The 23719-nt window shown below is 42.8% G+C and overlaps 1 protein-coding gene across 2 annotated transcripts in view; it reads right to left on the bottom strand.

Moving 5' to 3' along the window:
* The window catches only part of arhgap46b (Rho GTPase activating protein 46b), a 208385-nt gene extending 188287 nt beyond the window's left edge, over positions 1 to 20098 (bottom strand). Inside the window, exon 1 of one of the 2 annotated variants that reach the window (XM_073062090.1) lies at positions 19960 to 20098. In XM_073062090.1, coding sequence (XP_072918191.1) covers positions 19960 to 19970 — 11 coding nt within the window. In that variant the 5' untranslated portion in view covers positions 19971 to 20098. The remainder of the gene's footprint in view (positions 1 to 19959) is intronic. The other variant, XM_073062089.1, reaches the window with a different exon arrangement.
* Positions 20099 to 23719: the final 3621 nt, after the last annotated feature.

Below are 23719 nucleotides of genomic sequence, written 5' to 3' on the forward strand. Positions count from 1 at the left end.
CCTGGAGGGGACAGAAATCCAGTCTGAACCTATCCAATTGTTATAATTTTACACACACATACTCTCACATACAAACACACACACACACACCCACCATACATTGCCTAACGCACCTTCTGAATGAAAAACGACGGGAGCTCAATTCTCAGACTACAAAGCTTTGGGTGGGGGGGATAGAAATTAAAGGCATCCGAATTATTCTAATCAGCAGTCTTCCAGTCCAACGTCTTAATGCAGGCTCTCATTCCAAACTGCTCCCCAGTTCAGTAACTATTTCTATTGCCTGGCTATGTTGCTGGGTTACAGTGGCTAAGGCACTGGCAATCCTCCCAGAGACTCCTCATTAAACTATCAGCAGAAATGCTCTCCTGTCTTTGAAGCAGAATAATCTCCAGCAGATACTATTTGTAATGGTAAAGAGCTATAGATTCCTCCAAAGCACATCTGTTTCACAGCACCCCACACATTCAATTCTCGAGGCAGTACGCAGGATAGTGAGTCCTCAATTCCTCCATCTTTATTCAAAACCTTTCCCAAGGAGCCTTTGTACGCAAAGGTATTTTCAGTCAAGTTCTCTCTTACCCCTTATCTAAGGAAAGATGTGCTGGCATTGGAAAGAGTCCAGAGGAGGTTCATAAGAAATATCCCGGGAATGAAAGGGTTATTGCCAGGTAATGGAAACAGTTACTGAACTGGGGAGCAGTATAATGAGTTCTTTGGTGGCTTTAGGCTTATATTATCTGGAGGTTCGAAGAATGAGGGATCTCACTGAAACCTACCGAATATTGAAAGGCCTATATAGAGTGGATGGAAAGAGGATGTTTCCAATGACGGGTAAGTCTAGGACCAGGGGGGCACAGCCTCAGAATAGAAGAATGCCCCTTTAGAATAGAGATAAGGAGGAATTTCTTCAGCCAGAGGGTGGTGAATCTGTGGAATTCTTTGCCACAGGCGGCTGTGGAGGCCAAGTCATTGGGTATATTTAAAGTTGTTATGTTCTTGATTCGTAAGGGCCTCAAATGTTACTGGGAGAAGAAAGGAGAATGAGATGAGAGAATAAATCAGCCATGACGGAATGGCAGAGAAGACTCAATGGGCTGAATGGCCTAATTCTGCTCCCATGTCTTTCTGACTTTACGTTCCTTCCACTAATAGCTTGGCTAATGTCCAAAGACAAGAAGAGGTGGAAAGACCCTCAAGGTGTCATTCAGCAGAACCATGGTTGACTGGTGACATGGCTCCACCATACCTTTGTCTGATGTCCCCTCAGAACCTTGACTTATCAAAAAAGTTAATACTCATTACTTAATGTTAATAATTTTGTTCCGTTTCGTTAAAGATAGCTTAACTTTCTGCCACCCTTTGTATAAAATCAGAAGCACAGAGAGGATGAATTCTCCCAATCTTCATCCCAGGGTTGGAGAATCAAGAACTATGGACGCCACGGTGGCGTAGCAGTTAGCTTGATGCCATTACAACACATAGTGACGGAGTTTGGAGTTCAATTCGGTCAGGAGTTTGCATGCACCCTCCCCGTCACCGTGTGGGTTTCTTCTGGGTGCTCTGATTTTCCTCCCACACTCCAAAGATTGGTAGGTTAATTGGCCACTGTAAATTGTCCTGTGATTAGGCCAGGGTTAAATAGGTGAGCTGCTGGCCAGTGTAGCTTGTTGGACGGGAAGGGCTAGTTCCGCATTGTATCTCTAAATACGTAGATAAATAGTGGCCGCAGATTACGGCTGAAAGGGGAAAGATACCAGAGGAACTTGAGCACATTTTCATTTTACACAAAGGTTGGTATCTGTGGAATGAGCTGCCAGAGGAAGTGGTTGAGGCAGGTACAATTACAGCTTTTAAAAGACAGTTGGACAGGTATTTGCTTAACAAATGTTTGGGGGCAGCCTCATCGTGTCAGCACTCTTCCAGTGCTAACACAGCATGCCCTTAACTTCAAATTCTAACTTGCATGTCTTTGGACTGTGGGAGGGAACTGGAGCACACAGAGAAGAAACCCACGCAGTCATGTGGAGAATGTGCAAACTCCTTACAGACAGCAGCAGGAATTGAACCCTGATCTTACCACTATGCTGTTGTGCCAAGGTTTAAAAGATTATGGGCCAAAAGCTGCCAAATGGAACCAGCTGAAATGGGCATCAGGGTGAGAAGGGCCAAAGGGTCAATTTGCATGCTGCATGACTCAATCATTCCTTATGATCTCCGCAACTCTAACTTTCCAGACCATGCTCCAAGTCTTGCATTCCCAAACGCAAGAAGTGTTCCTCCCCATCTCCCCTATCAGTTTCCACAAAAAAGCACCTTCTTCCATCTCCCATCGCGCATAGTGCTTTCTGATCATCTATTAGCCTCATCTCCAAGAGCCCAGTGCCTGCACTTTTCCCTTTGCTTGATCCAAGTAAAGCACCTAGGGGCATTTTGCCATATCAAAGGTCACTGCAGCACTCTGTTAATGCATTACTCTGTTAATGAAAGCAAGTATGCAGGTACAGCAGGCAGTGAAGAAAGCTAATGGCATGCTGGCTTTTATAACAAGAGGAATTGAGTATAGGAGTAAAGAGGTCCTTCTGCAGCTGTACAGGGCCCTGGTGAGACCCCACCTGGAGTATTGTGTGCAGTTTTGGTCTCCAAATTTGAGGAAGGACATTCTTGCTATTGAGGGAGTGCAGCGTAGGTTCACAAGGTTAATTCCCGGAATGGCGGGACTGTCATATGTTGAAAGATTGGAGCGACTGGGCTTGTATACACTGGAATTTAGAAGGATGAGAGGGGATCTGATTGAAACATATAAGATTATTAAGGGATTGGACACGCTGGAGGCAGGAAGCATGTTCCCGCTGATGGGCGAGTCCAGGACTAGAGGCCACAGTTTAAGAATAAGGGGTAGGCCATTTAGAACAGAGATGCGAAAAAACTTTTTCACCCAGAGAGTGGTGGATATGTGGAATGCTCTGCCCCAGAAGGCAGTGGAGGCCAAGTCTCTGGATGCATTCAAGAGAGAGTTAGATAGAGCTCTTATAGATAGCGGGGTCAAGGGATATGGGGAGAGGGCAGGAACGTGGTACTGATTGTGTATGATCAGCCATGATCACAGTGAATGGCGGTGCTGGCTAGAAGGGCCGAATGGCCTACGCCTGCACCTATTGTCTATTACGTCGGAAAAGGCTAACACACTTTACATGGCTTTTCATTTGGGAAAGCTGGCGAGAGGAAAATAAAACTGCCAAAAGGCTATTGAGAACAACTATAGAGTTGTTGTTCAACCCAGATAAGTGTGAAGTGGTTCATTTTGGTAGGTCAAAATGATGGCCAAATAGTATTAATGGTAAGACTCTTGGCAGTGTGGAGGATCAGAGGGATCTTGGGGCCCGAGTCCATAGGACGTTCAAAGAGCTGCGCAGGTTGACTTTGTGGTTAAGAAGCCGTATGGTGTATTGGTCTTCATCGATCATGGAATTGAATTTAGGAACCAAGAGGTAATGTTGCAGCTATATAGGACCCTGGTCAGACCCCACTTGGAGTACTGTGCTCAGTCTGGTCACCTCGCTACAGGAAGGATGTGGAAGCCATAGAAAGGGTGCACAGGAGATTTACAAGGATGTTGCCTGGATTGGGGAGCATGCCTTATGAAAATAGGTTGAGTGAACTCGGCCTTTTCTCCTTGGAGCGACAGAGGATGAGAGGTGACCTGATAGAGGTGTACAAGATGATGAGAGGCATTGATCGTGTGGATAGTCAGAGGCTTTTTCCCAGGGTTGAAACAGTTGCCACAAGAGGACACAGGTTTAAGGTGCTGGGGAGTAGGTACAGAGGAGATGTCAGGGGTAAGTTTTTTACTCAGAGAGTGGTGAGTGCGTGGAATGGGCTGCCAGCAATGGTGGTGGAGGTGGATACAATAGGGTCTTTTAAGAGGCTTTTAGATAGGTACATGGAGCTTAGTAAAATAGAGGGCTATAGGTAAGCCTAGTAATTTCTAAGGTGAGGGACATGTTCGGCACAACTTTGTGGGCCGAAGGGCCTGTATTGTGCTGTAGGTTTTCTATGTTTTTTCTAACTAAATATCTTCTCCACAGAACATAAAACAGAACAGTAGAGCACAGGAACAGGCTCTCAGCCCACACTGTTGTGCCGAACCAAATAAATTAGTAATCAAATGGCCAAATAAACTAATCTCTTCTGCCTACACAATGTCCATATCCTTCCGTTGTCCTCACATCCACGAACCTATCCAAACGCCTGTTAAAAATCCCTAATGTTTCTGCCTCAACCACCACCTCAGGCAGTGCATACCAGGTCCCACCAGTCTTGCCTTAATTTTCTGTTGCTTTGCATTTGACCTAGCAGGGTGCAACACTTCAAATTTGGCTGAATTAAACTCCATCTGCCATTTCTCTACCCATATCAATATCGTGTTGTATTCCTTGCCAGTCTTCTACACAATGCACACCACCACCAATCTTCAAATCATCTGCAAACTTACTAACCCACCCATCTGCATTTTCATCCAGGTCATTTATATACATAACAGCAGAGATCCCCAGTACAGATCACAGCAGAACAACAATAATCAATATACAGGTGGCCCCCGTTTTTCAAATATTCGCTTTACCACAGCTCACTGTTACGAAAGACCTACATTAGTACTTGTTTTCGCTAACCAAACAGGATTTTCGCTTTTACTAAAAAAAAGACGCCCGCTTTATATGTGTGTTTACCCCGAGAAAGACTACCATGACGGTGAAGCCTTGTGCAGGCAGTTGTGTGCGCATGCGTGTACGTGCGTATGTATATACGTGCATAGGCGTGTACATGCGCATGTGCGTATGTGCCGATTTTTTTTTCCAAATCAATTTTGGCTCGCTGTCCTCCTGATTTTGATAAGTGAAACTACACTGTACATATAATATTTCTACCTTATATAGCTGTATCTTTATCATATCATTCCTGCTTTTACTATATGTTACTGTTATTTTAGGTTTTGTGTTACTTGGTATGATTTAGTAGGCTATTTTTTGGGTCTGGGAATGCTCAAAAAATTTTCCCATATAAATTAATGGTAATTGCTTCTTCGCTTTACGACATTTCGGCTTCCAAACAGTTTCATAGGAACGCTCTATACCTTCGGATAGCGGGGGAAACCTGTACCATTGACTGACATCAGCAAGTCCAATCAACTGCCTTGGCTGATCAAGACAAAGTTGTATCTAACTTGCACTTCCTGTCAGATAAGTAAAACACAAATTCACTTTGAACAAATGCTTCAAAATTTTGCATAAATTCAGAAAGAGCTGTAAACAGCAACAGCTGAAAGAAGTGCCAAGTGAACTGACATTCAGCTGAAGGAATTTGGAGCTTTGTGTACAAAATAAGCAGCAACTCAAGGGGGATTTGTACACAACACTCGCTAACCTTGACCAGCCCACATATCAACTGATTGTTGCCAACTATATAGACAAAAAGGACACCCACATGCATTGAAATGTGTTGGAATTTAATTGTTCAAATGTGGAGCAGAAAGTGGTTCCTTAAGGTTGTTATAGCCAGTGGCAGTGAACCTCTTCTCTGAAATATGGGGCAACCAGAACTCTATGCAATGCAACCTCCCATTACCTATTAAATGCTCCCAATAGCGCGCGTCTCAATTAGCCTCTGACAACCAAGTCCAGCGCCTGGCCTTCACGTGTGGCTTAGCTACAAAGTGCAGCAGAACCATTTCTACTGACAGAAGGGGCAAAGGCGGGTTATTGGTGCCTCCAAGCCGGTCACGGAGCAGATGGGTCTTGTCAGCCGTGGTTGGCAGCTCATCTAGGACAAGGAAAAATCTGATCTCAAACCTCTGCAGCCTTGCAACTATTCCCAAATAATGGGGAAGGCTTCAGGAAAAACCTGGAGCTGGAGTCCCTATGACAGTTTTACAATGAGTTCAACACGGACTGGAAACTCCTGTGGTGCTGCTGGTGCCAAACTGTATCGGTCTCTGCATTTATCAGATGTGTAGAGAGAGGGAGCTTGCTACATGGGCAAATGCTTGCTGCCCTATCTAGACAGCTAGGATGCAATATCCATGGGCGACCCTAACCAACAGAAACTTTAGGAACAGAAAGCAGAAGCCTTTCAACTTACAGAGTTCCTCAAAGATCACGCTGTGCTGGGTCAAAGCAAATTTATTTACTTATTTATTTATTGCAAACCGTGGAATATGTCCTACCGGCTCTTCCAGCCGCACTGCCCAGCAACCCCCAATGTAACTCTAGCCTAATCACAGGTCAATTTACAACGACCAATTAACCTACCAATTGGTATACCTTTGGACAACGGGAGGAAACCGGACCACCTGGAGGAAACACACACGGTGTCAGGAAGAAGGCACAAACTCCTTATAGACAACTGCAGGAACTGAACCCAGGTTGCTGGTACTGTAAAGCGCTGTGCAAAGCACTAGGTTACCGTGCTGCCCAAATAACTGACAGGCTCAGAGAGAGGCAAAGGGAAGTGTAAAGTGAAGCTTGTGGTATTTTCAGGTGGCTACGTGAGCTGTGAACTTCGTGCAATGTCTGACCAGAATGACACTTTAACTATTATCTCCCACGTGAACGTGCTGTACAAAGCCATCTTCACAGCTAGCAGTGAGGGCAACCCCAGAGCAATTATACCACGGGCGGGCAAACATTCTGTTTTAAACTTTATTTGTGATCGGTCTGTTCCCATCACTGATCCTTTTAGGAACAGCCTCTTCCCTATTAGAACTCTGAATGGACAATGAGGCAACTCACCAACACTACCTCACTGTTTTTTGTATTACTTATTTAACTTAATTGATATACGTATTTCTAATGGTAACTTACAGTATTTTTTACATATTGCAATGTACTACTGCCTCCTAACAACAAATTTCATGACATATGCCAGCGATATTAAACCTGATTCTGATCTCCACTATACAGTATATGACTCCCAGCAACAGTCTGCATGACAGTCTTAAGCTAACTTTAGAGCATAAGAGATGGGAGAAGAATTAGGCCATTGAGCCTATCTAGTCTGCTGCACCAATCAATCATAGCTGATTTGATATCCCTCTTTGTCCAATACTGCAATGTGTCTAGTTAGCATCTTTCGAACAGCTCCCTGCATTAATGCTGGCTCCTTCTGTTCTGCTGGAGCTACAGCTCAGAGAGAACCAGGGTTTGGACTCACAGCCATAGGAACCAAATAGATGACGAGCGATTTGGTTGTTCAGTAAAAAAAAACACTTCAGCTAAAACCTCCCCATAATATCAATTTATAGAGTTAACTGAACTTGTTTTCCTTATTAAATCAGAGGGGGATTTTTAACTCATGTCAATAAACCTTCAGTCCAGATCCCTGGGACTTGTTCAATATCATAACCACTGTTTTGTATCTTCAGAAAGGGTAGGACAAGGGAACACACACCAGTCCTCATAAAGGGATCAGAAGTGGACAGAGTGAGCAACTTCAAGTACCTGGGCATCAACATCTCTGAGGATCTATCCCGAGCCCAACATATCGACACAGCTACAAAGCAGGCACAAAAGCAGCTGTATTTCATTAGGAGTTTGAGGAGATTTGGTGTGTCACCAAAGCCACTCGCAAATTACTACAGGAAGTTTCTACTATAGAGCATTCTAACTGGCTGCATCCTTGTCTGGTATGGGGGTGAGGGGTGGAAGTCCACTGAAGAAGCTGCAGGAAGTTGTAAACTCAGTCAGCTCCATCATGGGCACGAACCTCCCCAGCTTCCAGGACACCTTCAAGGAGTGATGTCTCTAAAAGGTGGCGTCCATCATTAAAGACCCCATCACCCAGGACGTGCCCTTTTCTCACTGCTACTATCAGGGAGGAGCTACAAATTCCTGAAGACACACACTCAACAATTCAGAATCAACTTCATCCCCTCTGCCATATGATTTCTGAATGGACAATGACCCATGACAATGTCTCATTATTTCTTTATTTAATTTTATAGTTATATGCAAAATACACACACACACACACACTTCATTATGCAACAAATTTCACAACATATGCCAGTGATAAACCTGATTCTGATACTCTTGCAGACTTCTGATTTGGAACTGGCCCTATCAGCAGCTAACACATCCAATTCCTGAAAAACTGCCCATCGTCGTGGTCCTATCTGCAAAAGCTTTCAACTTCTCACAAAACCATAGATGCTTCCTCCAGCATTTTGTGTGTATTACCTTAAGAATAATCACATCAAGACTTAATTACTCCTAAAAAGAGAACAACTTCTGGATGAGACTACTAATCAAGTTGTCTTGCTACATCAAGAGGACTACCAATGTGAAAGAGAACAGCTCAGCCCAAAACTTCAACTGTACTTTTTTCCGTAGATACTGCCTGGCCTGCTGAGTTCCTCCAGCATTTTGTGTCTGTTGCTCTGTGCTGGTTTAAGATTCGGGTGACATTTGTTTGAGCGACTCCCTTACTATACAAGCTGTTACCTGAAACCCTCCATTTGGCAACATAATTTTAGCTCACTAGCAGGTATCCATTATTCTATATTTAGTTCCTGCTTTCGAGTTGAACAGTTCACCACCCACAGGAAAACATTATTCTCATTGCCGTTGTTTTTCCTATTGTCCTCCAAGTTTACAACATTGTGTTGGTTCCGGGAGCTACCATTACATGTGCTTATAATACACTCTAGGTGCTTATAATACACTGTAGTACACTCTAGGTTTCTCACAATTCTCCCCTCCTTTTCTGTCCAGTAAAAAAAAATCAGTAAAACAAACTTCAGTTACAACATGGTATCAATTTATGGAGTTAACTGAACTTGTTTTCCTTATTAAATCAGAGGGGGATTTTTAATTCATGTCCATAAACCTTCAGTCCAGATCCCTGGGACTTGTCCAATATCATAAGCACTGCTTTGTACCTTCAGAAAGGGTAAGACAAGGGAACGCAGACCAGTCCTCAGAAAGGGATCAGAAGTGGATAGAGTGAGTCATTTCAAGTATAGCCACTGGCTTGCCTTATTGCATCAATATATTGGGACCAGGTTAGATCAGAGATCTTGACATCCAGGAACTTGAAATTGCTCACTCCCTCCACGAGGATTGGTTTGTGATCCCTTGCCCTACTCTTTCTGAAGTCCAAAATCAGCTCTGTGATCTTACTGATATTGAGTGCAAGGTTGTTGCTATGACACCACTCAACTAGCTGGTATAGCTCACTCTTGTACACCTTCTCATCTCCAACTGAGATTCTGCCAACCATGGAGTTTTATTTATGCAAAACCTTTGCGTGACCTCAGTATATGGAGGAGAACCTTAGTGAAATAAGAAATTTTGAAGAATATGTTTACATAATCGAGAAGGAAGAGCAGCCATCATTTGCAGACAACAAGACTCAAAACAGCAATGAGAAATCAGATTATCTGACTGAATTTATTCATGACAGGAGACTAGCACTGCAAGGCCAGTATTTATTGTCAATCCTGAATTCTTTTGAAGCAAGTGGCTCGCTAACTCAGATTGTCAAGTTTGTAATCATGCACTCAGTATCCACTTTATTGGCTACACCTGCTCATTAATGCAATTGTCTAATCAGTCAATCACGTGGCAGCAACTCAATGCATAAAAGCATGCAGACATGTTCAAGAGGTTCAGTTGTTGATCAGATCAAACATCAGATTGGGATAGAAATGTGATCCAAGTGACTTTGACCGTGGAATGATTGTTGATGCTAAACAAGGTGGCTTGAGTGTCTCAGAAACTGATCTCCAGGAACCTCCTCCACGCACAACAGTCTATACACAGGGGTTCCCAACCTGGTGTCCACGGATCTCTCAGTTAATGGTTGGAGTCCATGGCATGAAAAAAAATGTTGGGAACCCCTGCAGTCTCGAGTTTAGAGAGAATGGTGCGAAAAACAAAAAACATCCAGCGAGCGACAGTTCTGTGGATGAAAACTCCTTGTTAATGAGAGGTCAGAGGAGAATGGTCAGACTGGTTCAAACTGACAGAAAAGCGACAGCAACTCAAATAACCATATGCTACCACAATGATGTGCAAAAGAGCATCTCTAAACATACAACACATTGGAACTTGAAGTGGATAGGCTACAGCAGTAGAAGACCACAGAGGGTTCCGCTCCTGTACCTAATAAAATGGCCAGAGTGTATTATTGGCCTCACTTGGTAAAAGTGACAGATTTCATTCCCCAAGGATTCTCGTGGATCCAATGCTTTTTCAAAACCGCCATATGGTAGTTATACGGTTAGCTACAAGTATTTTCATTACACTTAATTGAATTGAAATTTTCCCCAGTTTGCATGACAAAACCCAAATGACACTAAAGCAGACTCCTGGATACATGTCCAGTAACATGATCATTATAGCACATAACCGCATGTTAAATACTGGTCAGGATACTGAGAAATATTTGTTCAAAATGTTACCATGGCTTCCTTAATGTCACACTCAGAGGAGAAGCTCAGCAGGTCACACAGAATTTATGGCAGGGATTCCCAACCTGGGGTCCACAGACCCCTTGGTTAACATTAGGGGTCCATGGCAGAAAAAAAAGGTTGGGAACCCCTGATTTATGTGAAGGAAAATCAGGCCAAGATTCCTCTTTTTTCACATGTAAAAAGGAAAGGTTTAGAGGATTTAAATGGTTCAATTTAATATCAGAGAATGTATACAGTATACAAACTGAAATTCTTACTCTTCACAGACATCCACAAAACAAGAAACACCAAAGAATGAATGACAGGAACATCAGAACCCCAAAGCCCCCTCTCCCCCTCCCATGCACAAGCATTAACCCTCCCCTTACTTGTACAGTAAAAGCAGCGACACCCCCCCCCCACCATGCAAGGAGTAGGAAAAGTCCCAAAAGAGACCTTGATCTACAATCCCATCTCCAGTCCATCAACAAAATGGGCCAAAGGAATAAGCTCCACATCCATGATGTATAACTCTGATTCTCCATTTACCCACGTGGCTAATAGGTCCTACGATTTTCATCTTATCCAATCAACCAATGACTGTCCCAACAATGCAGGCGTGAACTGAGCACAAGGATGGTGGAACCTAGCAGCAATTCCCACAATCCAATAACAGAATGAGAGCGAAGTGCAAGTCAGCATCAAGTGTGTGAATGTGTTCTAGAAAAGTCACCTTAATTCTTATTCAGTCAAGCTTCAAAAGGGGCAGAATCCAATGAGTAAATAAAACTTATTTTGCAGTACTAAGCAGACAGTATTTCGTTTCAAAATTGATGGTTAGATTACATCATGACTACAATAATGAATCACGCTGCTAGAAACCACAATCGTCACTTGGACAAAAGTAGCCCTTTGATACCACACCCAAAGACTTCACCTTATGGGCATGTGCCTAAACAGGGAACATGGGCAGGTATTGGATGGTGCCTCACTCATAATCTGCTCTTAAAGACTCCAACCTAGACTGGAGCAAAGGGATATCGTGCCAAGAGAACATCACCTCGTTGGAGTTGTCACCTTTCAGGTGTGACATGAATAATGAATTATAACATGATAACATCAATTTAAGACACGTCTTTGTTAGGAGGAGCTAAAGACGGCGCCAGAGTGTGACTTCTCCAAGTTCATCTGGAAAAACATTTTAAATTCTTCTGGCTGGGATCCTGTCAGAGTCCGTTATCTACAGCTGCACTCAAAACTGTTTTTCACAGCAGTTGGTTATCGCTCAGAGCTCGCTGAGCAGCCTAGTATTATTAAAACCTCCGGGAACAGCCTAGGAGACGTGCACCTTTGGGGCGTGTCCCTGTGGACGACCCGATTCCTTGCTGGTGTCGCTACCTGAAGCCTCATGGGAAATCGGAACATTGATTCAGCGGGTCTTGGCCCGAAACGGCGACTATACTTTTTTCCCACAGATGCTGCCTGGCCAGCTGAGTTCCTCCAGCATCTTGTGTGTGTTGATTGAGAAAGCAGCTTTTGGAGGCCTCTGCGCTCGAGCAATCTCCCCCTCCCCCTCTCGAGAGAGTTTGCTGCTGATTCTCAAGCGGGGAGGGACTCGAAATAAAGTGACACTGCAGACTATAACATCGAAACAGTTGGACTGTGGAAGGAGTGGTACCTCTCTCCCTCGTTAGTGAGAGAGAGAGCCTGTGGGATGAACAGTGGATTTTCGTGGACTAGATCACGGTCCCTTTGGGAGATTTGCTGTTGCTTGCATAGTGGGTGGTGGGGATGATGCTTTCTAATGGGGGAGGGGGGAGGGATGAAGAGTTGATGCTTTGTTGCTGCTTCTGCATGGGGGGGACTTTGGGGTTCTAACGTTTTTCTGTCATTCTTTGGACTTTTCTTCTGTTTCATGGATGTTTGTGAAGAGTAAGAATTTCAGGTTATATATTGTAGGTTGTAGTACAATATAATATACAATATATATTGTAGATTGTAGTAAGAATTTCAGGTTGTATACCATTGAACAAAGATCACAAATGCTTATTCAAATGGACTCGAGAGCACCTGAAGCACTTGCTAAAAGGCTGGGGATCTCTTCTTACAACAATCTCTCAAAACAGGACATAGTCAATTTAAATTCCCTTACTTAGGACTAAGCTCTGTACAAATTGACTGGGATATTTGCACACTTAACAATGACTTAACTTCAAAAGAATTCATTGGCTGCAGAGGAACTCACCAGGACAGAGAAAGTACAATTTGTTAAGTTAGTTGGAATATTGTGTGCAGCTTCGGATAACTCTGGGCAACACAATGAACATTTTGTCCAAGGTGAAAGACAAAAAAGGATTTCTAGTTCTAAACTAGTTACCACTAGTTGTGTTTGATGGCTCCAGGCCTGTACTCACTGGAGTTTTGAAGAATGAGGGGGTATCTCATTGAAACTATTGAATACTGAAAGGCATAGGACACAGGGGTTCCCAACCTGGGTCCATGGCACAATAGTTGGAAATCCCTGGCCTAGAAAGAATGGATATCGAGAGAATGTTTCCAATAGTGGGGCAGTCTAGGATCAGAGGGTACAGCCTCAGAATAGAAGAATGTCCCGTTAGAACAGAGAGGAGGAGGAGGAGGAGATTTTTCAACCGGGGGTGGTGAATCTGTGGAAGTCATTGCCACAGACAGTTGTGGAGGCCAAGTCACTGGGTGTATTTAAAGTGAAGGTTGCTACACTCTTGATTAGTAAGGGCCTCAAATGTTACAGGGAGAAGGAAGGAGAATCCTAGGATTTGAATTTTACACATAGGAAGGAGATTGATGTGCCAATAATTGCTCCCTCTCATAACTGTTTACTGTAGCCTCCAGGGTGAGGAAAAGAACCAAGAATGGTGGCACAGGAGATTCTGCAGATGTTGGAAATCCAGAGCAACACACACAAAATGCAGGAGGAACTCAGCAGGTCAAGCAGCATCTATGGAAATGAACAAACAGTCAACGTTTTGGGCCGAAACCCTTCATCAGGGCTCATGTCCTGAAGAATGGTCTCAGCCCAAAATGTTGACTGTCTATTTCTCTGCAAGAAAGGGGACTCTGGATTTTGAAAGAATTTTTCTTTTGCTCCTGCTTCTCTGGCCTGGGAGGCTGTGAGAACTTTTACAATTAGCTAACTCAGCCCACGCCAGGATCTCAACAGTCCTTTACGTACTCATTTTTCACACTCGTGCTTGTTCAGCTCAAACAACATTCTGGTGTCAGGATAAGAGAGCTAGTTCTTGGCACACAAAAAGAGAATAACAGAAAATTATCTCAAACTACAAAATATGTCTATGTAAAAGTGGATTATTCTCAGCACATGTACCTGGGCTGAGATCCTTCATCAGGACTGGAGAGGAAGGGGTAGGAAACCAGAATAAGGAGGTGGGGAAAGGGAATGAGTACAAGCTGGCAGGTGACAAGTAAAACCAGGTGAGGACATAGGAAGTTGGGTGGGGGAAGAGAGGATGAAGTAAGAAGTTGATAGGCAGAGAAGGCACAGCCCTAAAGGAGGAATGTAATAGGAGAGCGGACCATGGAAAAAGAGGAGGAGAAACAGAGGGAAGTGATGGACTGATGAGAGGGCAACCAGAATAAGGAATGGATAAAGAGAGAAGGAGGGAGGGCTCCAAAATTACCAGAAATTAGAGAAAGCGATATTTCTTTGGCGGCTACAAAGACAGAATGGGAAGTGTTGTCCCTCCAACCTTTGTTTAGCCTCAGCAAGGCAGATATGTCAGAATGGGAATAGGAAGTCACATTGAAATGGGTAGACACCAGGAGATAAAATGCAGTCTGTTTTAGTCTCAGAGAAGGAAATATCTTGCCCAAAAGTACTTTGCATGATCCCACGAATCATTTCAGATGAATGCAGTGTTCTGAAATATAGCTGGTTTTAACACAGCAACCAATATGCAAAGTTTTTCAAACAGCAATGTAATATATAACGCAACTTGTTTTAATGATGTTGGCTGAGGGGAAGAATATGTTGGTCAGGAAAACAGAGGAAGCCAATCTGCTCCTCCTAAGTTGTACAGTGGGATGTCTCTCATCTACCCTAGAATGGCGTGGGTTAAGGCTTCACATAAAAGGCTGCACCTCCTGCAGTGTAGCACTCACTCAGTAAAACAATGTTGTGTTGGCTTCACACTGTAGTAATATAGCAATCACTTAAGTTGAGTATGAAGTTCTCCTAAGGCAGGGATTCTCCACCTTTTTTCATGCCATGGACCCCTTCCATTAACTGAGGAGTCTGTGGGAACTCCTGTCCTAAACGGTTGTGTATAGGTGCTCTTCAAGTAGCTGTAGAAGCTGATCTGGAATGTTGGAATGGGTTTCCTGAATGAGGGACACCTGAGTGTGACGTGGTTTAATGTAGGGAGGCTGATGCACAGGAAACCACCACATGGTCCTTGACAGATCAGGGTCAGGGGCAAGAAGCATGGAATACAACACAACTTTGGTGCCACAGAATGCCATCTAAAATGTATCATCACAACGATCACACTAAGTTAAGAATTCAGTCCAATCCCATCGGAAAGCTTTAACAGTTGTTCCTACCCAACCTCCAGAATGGATTCCCTTGTTACTAGACTGAGAGGAAGGGACACAACCAACAAGGAAGACACTCACTGAAGGCATTTGAAAACATGATGAGGTGACCCACACACATTGTAATTATCTAATCCATTTGTTTTGTTGGGAGATTACAGGTCAGTCTCCTTCTTGACAAGAGGGAGACTTGACAAGCAATGACTACATGTGATAATAAAAGTTTTAGTCCTTGTGAGACTCCCCAGCACTGCACATGACAGGAGCGATAATGAGTGCATGAGGAAGTACATACTAAAATGTACTCTTCTTGGTCATTATCTCTGACTGTACCTGAGTCAAGAAATACACGCCACCACTCTAGTTCTTCTACGGAGCTGGCTAGTGAAGAAAATGTGGGACAGGTGGTCCTGGACATCACAGACAGATGGAAAACTGGAAGTCGTGTGCTTCTTCTGCTATTTATGCTAGAATTCAGTATGGCCCCAAGATTCACTCGAGACTCATTCTGAATGTTCCCTCTCCACTTTGAGTGGTTGTTGGCCAAGGATTCCCACAACCCAAAGGGATGTCACATTTTCTCAAGGAGACATTCAGAACACCCCTGACTCTAGTCCTTGTGATGAAGTTCAGGTACCTGGTGTCAGCAGAGCGAACAACATGGAAATACACAAGTATAATTAGACACCAGAGTGGGGACATCGGCGGGGAAAACATGTAGTTAATTCACCTATCCTCCCAATAAATTTGGAGGATTGTTTCAAATGATGTCTCTCTAAGGCTCTGTAGTGCCTATTCTAAGTATTCCAAGTCTCAGAGACAGGGGGTTGCAGTTTTTCTGGTCTTGATATTCAAATACTTTATTCTCCTCAGGTAGCCAAAGTCTGTGCTAAAGCACAGAAAGTGATGGTGATTTTCATCACCAACATCTGTCTTCGGATGCTCTTGAGAGATCAGAAAAGTTCCCCATTGTTTAGGTCCCAACATTACTACTACAGTTTCTATTCTGTAGATTTGCTGAGTATGCCCAGAAGACAATAAATCTCAAGGTTGTATATGGTGGCATAGATGTACTTTGATAATAAATTTACTTTAAACTTTGAACATTTGAAAGGATTGCTAGCATTCAACTATCTCTGATCTGTGTAGGTCAACTGAGTTCAACCTCAGCAACAATAAAAGTAATACAAGCAACACACACAAAATGCTGGAGGAACTCAGCAGGTCATGTAGCATCTATGGAAAAAAGTAAACAATTGACGTTTCGGGCCGTGACTCTTCATCAGGACACGTAATTGTCTCACCTTCCTCACACGAGGGAACAAAGCATTTTCAACTACCGGTAAGTTACGAATCCCTGACCTCTGTTTTGTGACGGAGAGTAGAGGTGCACATTGAACAAAGACAAGTACAAGTTTGTTCACTCCAGAGTTCAACAGCTCACTGGACTGCATTGTGTAGCTAACATTTAATATTTGAGTAATCTTGTAAACATATTGTTTAATGAAGCATGCTTTGCTGTTTATATAATTCACTGTGAGTTGTATGTATAAATACGTGAATTGCATACATCATCACATGATACATGCATGCCTCGAGTCAAAGTCACCAGAGAGAAGTAGCGGGTAGATATGAAGTAGTCTCTTTATCTGACAAAATGAGACACAACAGGCATCATATCGAGACCCTTTAGGAGGAGGCCTGCTTGACCCAACACTATACAATACTTTACATTCCAAAGATCAAAGGACAATTCCATATTTACAATACATCCACAATGCTTCCTTTGAACTACACACAACCTTCACACTTCAGTCTTCACACCCCACCACAGACAGACAAATATATTAACTGTGGTTCACGACTCAAAGGAACCCATTGTTCAGAGCAGCATTTAAAATTTAGTCTACAGTCCATATTCAGATCTGAAGACTGGGGGCTGAAGTTGGTTGTTGAAGTTATTTGCTATACGTGCTAACCCCAAAAATGCCCTAACACCTCGCTTAAAGTAAACACAAAGTTAGACTCACATTTCAAATGCATGCATCTTCCTTTGAAATAGTTTAAAGTTTTGAAGTTATAAAACATAACACTTAAGTAAAGATTATGCCAAGGGTTGTGGAAGAGGCAAAGTTATAGGATGAAACAGAATGTAAGAAACAGGAGCAGGAGCAGGAGCAGGCCATCTGGCCCATCAGTCCTTAATACATGAGGGAGATTGAAAAGTTTCTTAGATGGGCACATGAATGAAAGAAAAATGACAGCTATGTGGGAGGGAAGGTGTAGATTGACCTTGGAGTAGGTTAAAGAACGGCACAACATTTTGGTCTGTATTGTGTTGTACTATTTTATATTCTATGTCTATGTTCTATTTCTAGCATCTGCAGGATCTCTGGAGTCTCTGATACACTGAAGCAAGCCTTGCCAGATTACCATAAGACATAGAAATAGAATTAGGCCATTTGGCCCATCAAATCTGCTTCACCATTCAATCACAGCTGATTTATTATTGCTTTCAACCCTATTCTCCTACCTTTTCCCCATAACTTTTGAAGCCCTTACAAATCAAGAACCTATCAACCTCTACTTTAAATATATCCAATGATTTGGTCTCCACAGCAGTCTGTGGCAATGTATTCCACACGTTCACCACTCTGGTAATGACCAAAGGTGTTATTGTCTTTTGTAAACGTCTCTTTTATGATCACAAGACACTGCTGAATATTAAAAACTTTAAGTACTGCAGTGGAGGAGATGGAAAAGTTGGACTTAGTGCAGACTGTGTGATTGCCTGCCACAGAAAGGTGGATTTGGTCTAACAGCCAGTGACTGTATTGGATTTTTTTCTTGTAATCAAAAGACCAAATCGGGCATTGGTAATGTAGAATACTGCAAGTCCCTCTCACTGGTTTACTGGCAGGACCGACAGCAGAGAAGCTGAGTGGCTTTGATTGTAGAGCGCATGCCGTAGGGTCACCTTTTGCAACCGCCTAGCAGAGGAGACGCCAACTGGCCCCTCCGGTCAGTACCGCCTTCCAGCGTTTGCTTGGTGGAAGACGGCTGGATTGTGTTTGTCTGCGGACTACTACGGGCTTGTTCTTGCCAACAACATCCATGAACCATCAACCTACAGGACATGACACCCAGGGACTCGGGGTGTATACCTTTTTGTGTGACTGTATGTTTACTGCTACCTTATATGTGCCTTGTGCTGTGTCTGACTGTTGGTAGTGTGTTTTGCATCTTGGCTCCAGAGGAACCCTTTTCATCCGGCTGTGTTCATGGGTATTTGTGTATGGTTGAACGATGATTAAACTTGAAGTTCAAGTTTAATTATCATTCAACCATACATAAATACATCATGTGTAAAGATACACACAGTGAACAGTTTCCCACTGCTGTAGGAAGCTTGGCACAGAAAAGATGCAATGGGATTACTGTTTGCCGCACTCCCATCAGTGAGGAGGCTATGTAGCATCCATGCCAAGACCACCAGACTCAAAAAGTTATTTTCCCCAAGCGGTGTGGCTGATCAACATCTCCACCCACTAACCCACCCCACCACCATTACTTCAATATTTCCTGTCAGTCAACTTATGGACAATCAATTTATACAAGCTATGTATTTATATTTATCATTTTAATTATTATTGTGCTCTTTATCTTTTGCATTTTTTTGGTGTTGCATCAGATCCGGGGTGACAATTATTTAGTTCTCCTTAACAGGAAATGGCATTAAACAGTCTTGAATGAGAAATACTGAGGTTAAAGACACAACCTTACTCAACAAATGTCTGCTCTGACTTTGGACCCATTAGAAATATCACAGACCGCCGGTGCACCACATGCTGTAGAAACCAAGGATTAAACCAGGCGACTCTAGTTTCGACTACTCTGAACCTTGTTAACAAAATACATTTGTAACATCAGTTCAATACTGTTGGGCAGGTTTGTGCAAGTTTGATTGCCTGCAATCGAACAGTGATCCGCCAATCACTGGTATGTGAAACACACTAGTCATACCAGGTATTTTTTGAATCATCGCGAATTACTCATAATACGTTATTTTACTTCAATAGTTTTTATTAAATGGTTTCCCATATCAGAAAGTAAGTTAAAATCCGGACCGTGTCAATCCGGCGCAGGCCACGATAGATCAAAAGCTATTCTAATCGAACATCGATAAAGCAGGTTTAGCTTCGGAGACAGACGGCTCACAACACGTTACCCGCTTTCAAGCCTTGGGAGACGAATCTCCCGATGAGACAACTCAATTTGCTTTCCCGAAATGCGTACGGAAAACAATCTGAATTTTTTTTTTAAGTGTTTTGATTTCAATCAGAAAGCGTTCTTTTTGTTTATCACGATAAACATCCTGCACCAAGCAGATCGACCTTTCATAGATTTTAATCGAAAATTATTTGGACTGGACGAGATTTAACTGTAATATATTGCAGAGGAAACTCGGGGGCTAAGCAAGAGTTCTCTTACGAGCGATGAAACAAAAGAAAAGTGTAACAAAAAAAAGCTGAAATTTGCAATTCCCAGGACAGAACGGATACATTTGAGCAACTTTAATCCCGAAACAACAGGGCTATCAACCAAAACTATAAATGCATGAAGTGTTTTTAAAATGCTAAAATTGGTCGCGGAAAGAGAAAGTATCTGCCCTCACGGTTTTCTGTACATTAAACTTCAATCGACTGTAAATCGAACAACGCCGCCGGCGATTCCCCTTTAGAACAAGTTAAAATCAATCTTTTAAGTTTTCAGAGAGCGAGTGTTTATTTCCACTCTCGTTTCTTTAAAGCAAAATGCACGTTCCCAATCAAGTTTTGCTGGGGGTCCAATTCACAAACTTAGATGACGGGAAAAGTTTTTTTAAAATTGCAATATCAATTTTAAATGTAATCTCTTACCTCTCAGCCATTTTTATTACATGTCGAGCGCAAACAGCGAGTTGTTGGCGGCGCTGAGTGAAAACCTCCACCCTGCCTCCGAATAACGTCGCGGATGTGAAATCCGACCTGCCGCTCTCCGGCGAAGGGGGCGGGAGTAACCACCGAGGGAATGGAGGAGACACAAAGAGCAAGCTCGCAGAAATCCAGCCACGCAGGGTTAGCCCATTCACTGCTCCCCTCTGCTGGCAGGGAAGACTTCAGGAAACGAGGAGTTGCTGCAACCTGCAACAGGTTCACAGGTCCTGTGAAATATATATATAAACACCGTGGCAGAAATTAGGACGTGCGTGCGTGCGTGCTTGCTTGCTTACTTTTCTATTTTCTGATTTAGAACATTTCAAATGGCTCCATCACCGTCTCATATGATGAAATAAGGATCGAAACAAACTGCAATGAGTTGTAAATTTAGAGCCTGAAGACGCACACTCAACGATTCAGGAACAGCTTCTTCCCCTCTGCCATCCGAGTTCTGAATGGATATTGAACCCATGGACACTACCCCACTACTTTTTTTTCACTACACACACACACACACATATATATACATACACAGACATACATATACACACTTACTGCAATACAGTAGATATATATATTTAGATAAATATATTGAATTGACTTTATTACTTACACGCTTCATATACATGAGTAAAAATCTTTACGTTACGACTCCATCTAAATGTGCAATGTGCAATTTATAGTAATTTATAATAAATAGTATGTACAAATAAAACAGGACAGTTGATATAACATATGTGTGTGTGTATACTATGTATATTACTTACCATAATTCACGTTTTTTTCTCTATTATTATGTATTAAACCTGATTCTGATCCTTGGACTGTGGGAGGAAATCTGAACACCCAGAGAACCCATGCAGTCACCAGGAGAATGTACAAACTCCTTACAGACAGGTGGGAACTGAACCCGATTCACTGGTACTGTAAAGCATTGTGCTAACCACTATGCTACTGTTCCACCCTCATGTGAACAAGTACAGTGAGGTTCAGGTACAGTGAAAAACAGCATCACAGGCACGTAGATTAAGATAGCATCCAGAAGTAAAACTTATTATCACAATATGTATACACTTTATTGCCACATACTCACTTGAGATTCATTTTCTTACAGGCATTTACAAGAACAATGAATTTATGAAATACTATACATGAACAAACAAAGACTGACAAACAACCAATGTTGAAAAGAATACAATTAGCAGACAAACTAAATGAGGAAAATGGTACTGGTATTGGTTTATTATTGTTACATGTACCAAGATAACATTGAACACTTGCCTTGCATATTGTTCATACAGATCAGATCATTACACCGTGTATTGAGCTGAAATAAGGTAAAACAATGTCAATTGAATGAATTGTTAAAGAACATAGAACCGTACACACAATACAGGCCCTTCAGTGCATGAGGTTGTGCCAACCCTTAACCTATTCTAAAAGCAACCTTCCCTCTCACACAGCCCTGCATTTTTCTTTTGTCTATGTGCTGACTGAAGTCTTTTAAACGTCCCTAATGTACCTGCCTCGACCACCACCCCTGGCAGGGCGTTCCAAGCACCCACCACTCTTATGTGGAAAAAACATACCTCTGACAGCCCCCCTATACTTTCCTCCAATCATCTTCAAATTTTGCCCCCTAATATTAGCCATTTCCACCTGGGAGGAAAATGTTACTAGCTGGCCACTCTATCTATACCTCTTATCAGAAGCTACCGAAAAAGTGTAGTATAGGTAAATGATACAATTCAAAATCATAACGAGGGAGACTGTGAGGCCGAGAGTCCATCTTATCATACAGGAGATCCATTCAAGTGTCTGATGTCAGTGGCACAGAAGCTGCCCTTAAGGCTGGAGATATGTGCATTCAGGCTTTTGTATTTTCTATCCCATGGGTGAGGGGAGAAGAGAGAATGTCTGGGGTGGGTGGGATTGCTGATTATGCCAGCTGCTTTACTGAAGCAGTGAGAAGTATAGACAGAGTCTATAGAGTGAAGACTAGTTCCTGAGCTCTGTCCGCAACATCAGGGAAATAAAAGATCTTTTTCGAGACGTCAAAGGAGAAAGGGGAGCTTGCGAGAAAGAATTCCAGAGCTTAAGGCATCTGAGCGATTTGCTGTCAGTGGCAGAGTGATTTATGACAGGAGGCGTGAGATGGACAGATGCAGGTACCTTGTAAATTCGTATTGCCAGGCTAATGGGGTGTTCTTTTCTGGCCAGAGAAAGAATGGAAACAAGGATGAGATTTTTTAAGTTAAAGTTAAGCTTAAACTGAGCTAACGAGGTGAAAACAGCTGACCTGGATTTGATCTGAATTAGAACACAACCAAATGAATTATGCGGATTTGGAAAGGTGGCCAGGTGCTCCTTCCCCTCTACCCACTTCCTCATTCTAACTTCTACCCCCTTTGCTTCCAGTCCTGATGAAGGGTCTCGACTGAAATGCCGACTGTTTATTCCCCTCCATTGATGCTGTCTGACTTACTGAGTTCCTCCAGGATTTTTTGAGTATATCTCAAGAATTTCAGCATCTGCTAAACCTCTTTTGTTACAGAGGTGAAAATAGGCCGTCTTAAGGTACTGGACCAAGAAATACAGGGAGGGGAAAGGATCATTGTTTGGGGGGTACTACTTTATTACTCAGCCATTGACCTGCAGTTTTATATGAAGTGGTGAAGACAGCTGGATGCTCAACAGTTCCACTTTACTGTGTTACGTTAGACAAACATTATCAGTGCCCTAGACCAGAACACACCTACCCACACGGGTGCCAGAGCAGATCCAATTAATCTCAAGTTAATTTTCGTTGTTTCAACTCTTTCCCTGGCTTCAATCTATCTGGTAAACTTGACAGTGCTGCAACTTTTCAAGATCAATGTATCTTTCCAATTCATGCCTCTGACATGAATCACTCCACCACTGGCAGATGCAATTAATGCCAAGAGTATCATACATCCAGCCAAAAGTAATGCACATAAAGGGTCTCAGCTCAAAATGACAACTGTTTATTCATTTCCATAGATGCTGCCTGAGCATTTGAGTTCCTCCTGGATTTTGCAGGTGTTGCACTGGATTTCCAACATCTGCAGAATCTCTTGACTCCACTCAAAAGTAACATTTATTTTATTTAGTGACACAGTGTGGAGTAGGCCCTTCTGCGGAGCCAGCTACCTCACAATCCTGATTAACCCTAACCTGATCACAGGACAGTTTACAATGACCAATTTACCAACCCGGTACATCTTTGGATTTGTGTACGGAATCCAGAGCACCTAGGGAAAAGCCACACATTCCACAGGGTGGATGTAAAGACACTTCTTACAGAACGTCACCAGAATTGAACTCTGAGCTCTGGAATGCCCCGAGCTGTAATGGTGTTGTGCAAACCACTATGCTACCGTGGTTTACACAGTAATCCATCCTGCAAAGGATAACTGATGGCGGTCGTTACATAACTGTTGCGTGGGCTTCAGCCCACTCTTGACAGACTGCAGATCCAAATTCAGACTCAAATTAATTTATCACATGTATATGGAATCATACAGTGAAATGTGTCATTTGAGTTAACAAGCAATACACCCAAGGATATGCTGGGGGCAACACGCAAGTGTAGCTATATACTCTGACACCAACATTACTCGCAATGCTTGGCAGAACACACAGAATTTACCAAGCAACAAAGAAACAACAGTGACACAAG

This window comes from Hemitrygon akajei, chromosome 11 (genome assembly GCF_048418815.1).
Source record: "Hemitrygon akajei chromosome 11, sHemAka1.3, whole genome shotgun sequence".
In the NCBI taxonomy this organism is placed as follows: Eukaryota; Metazoa; Chordata; class Chondrichthyes; order Myliobatiformes; family Dasyatidae; genus Hemitrygon; species Hemitrygon akajei.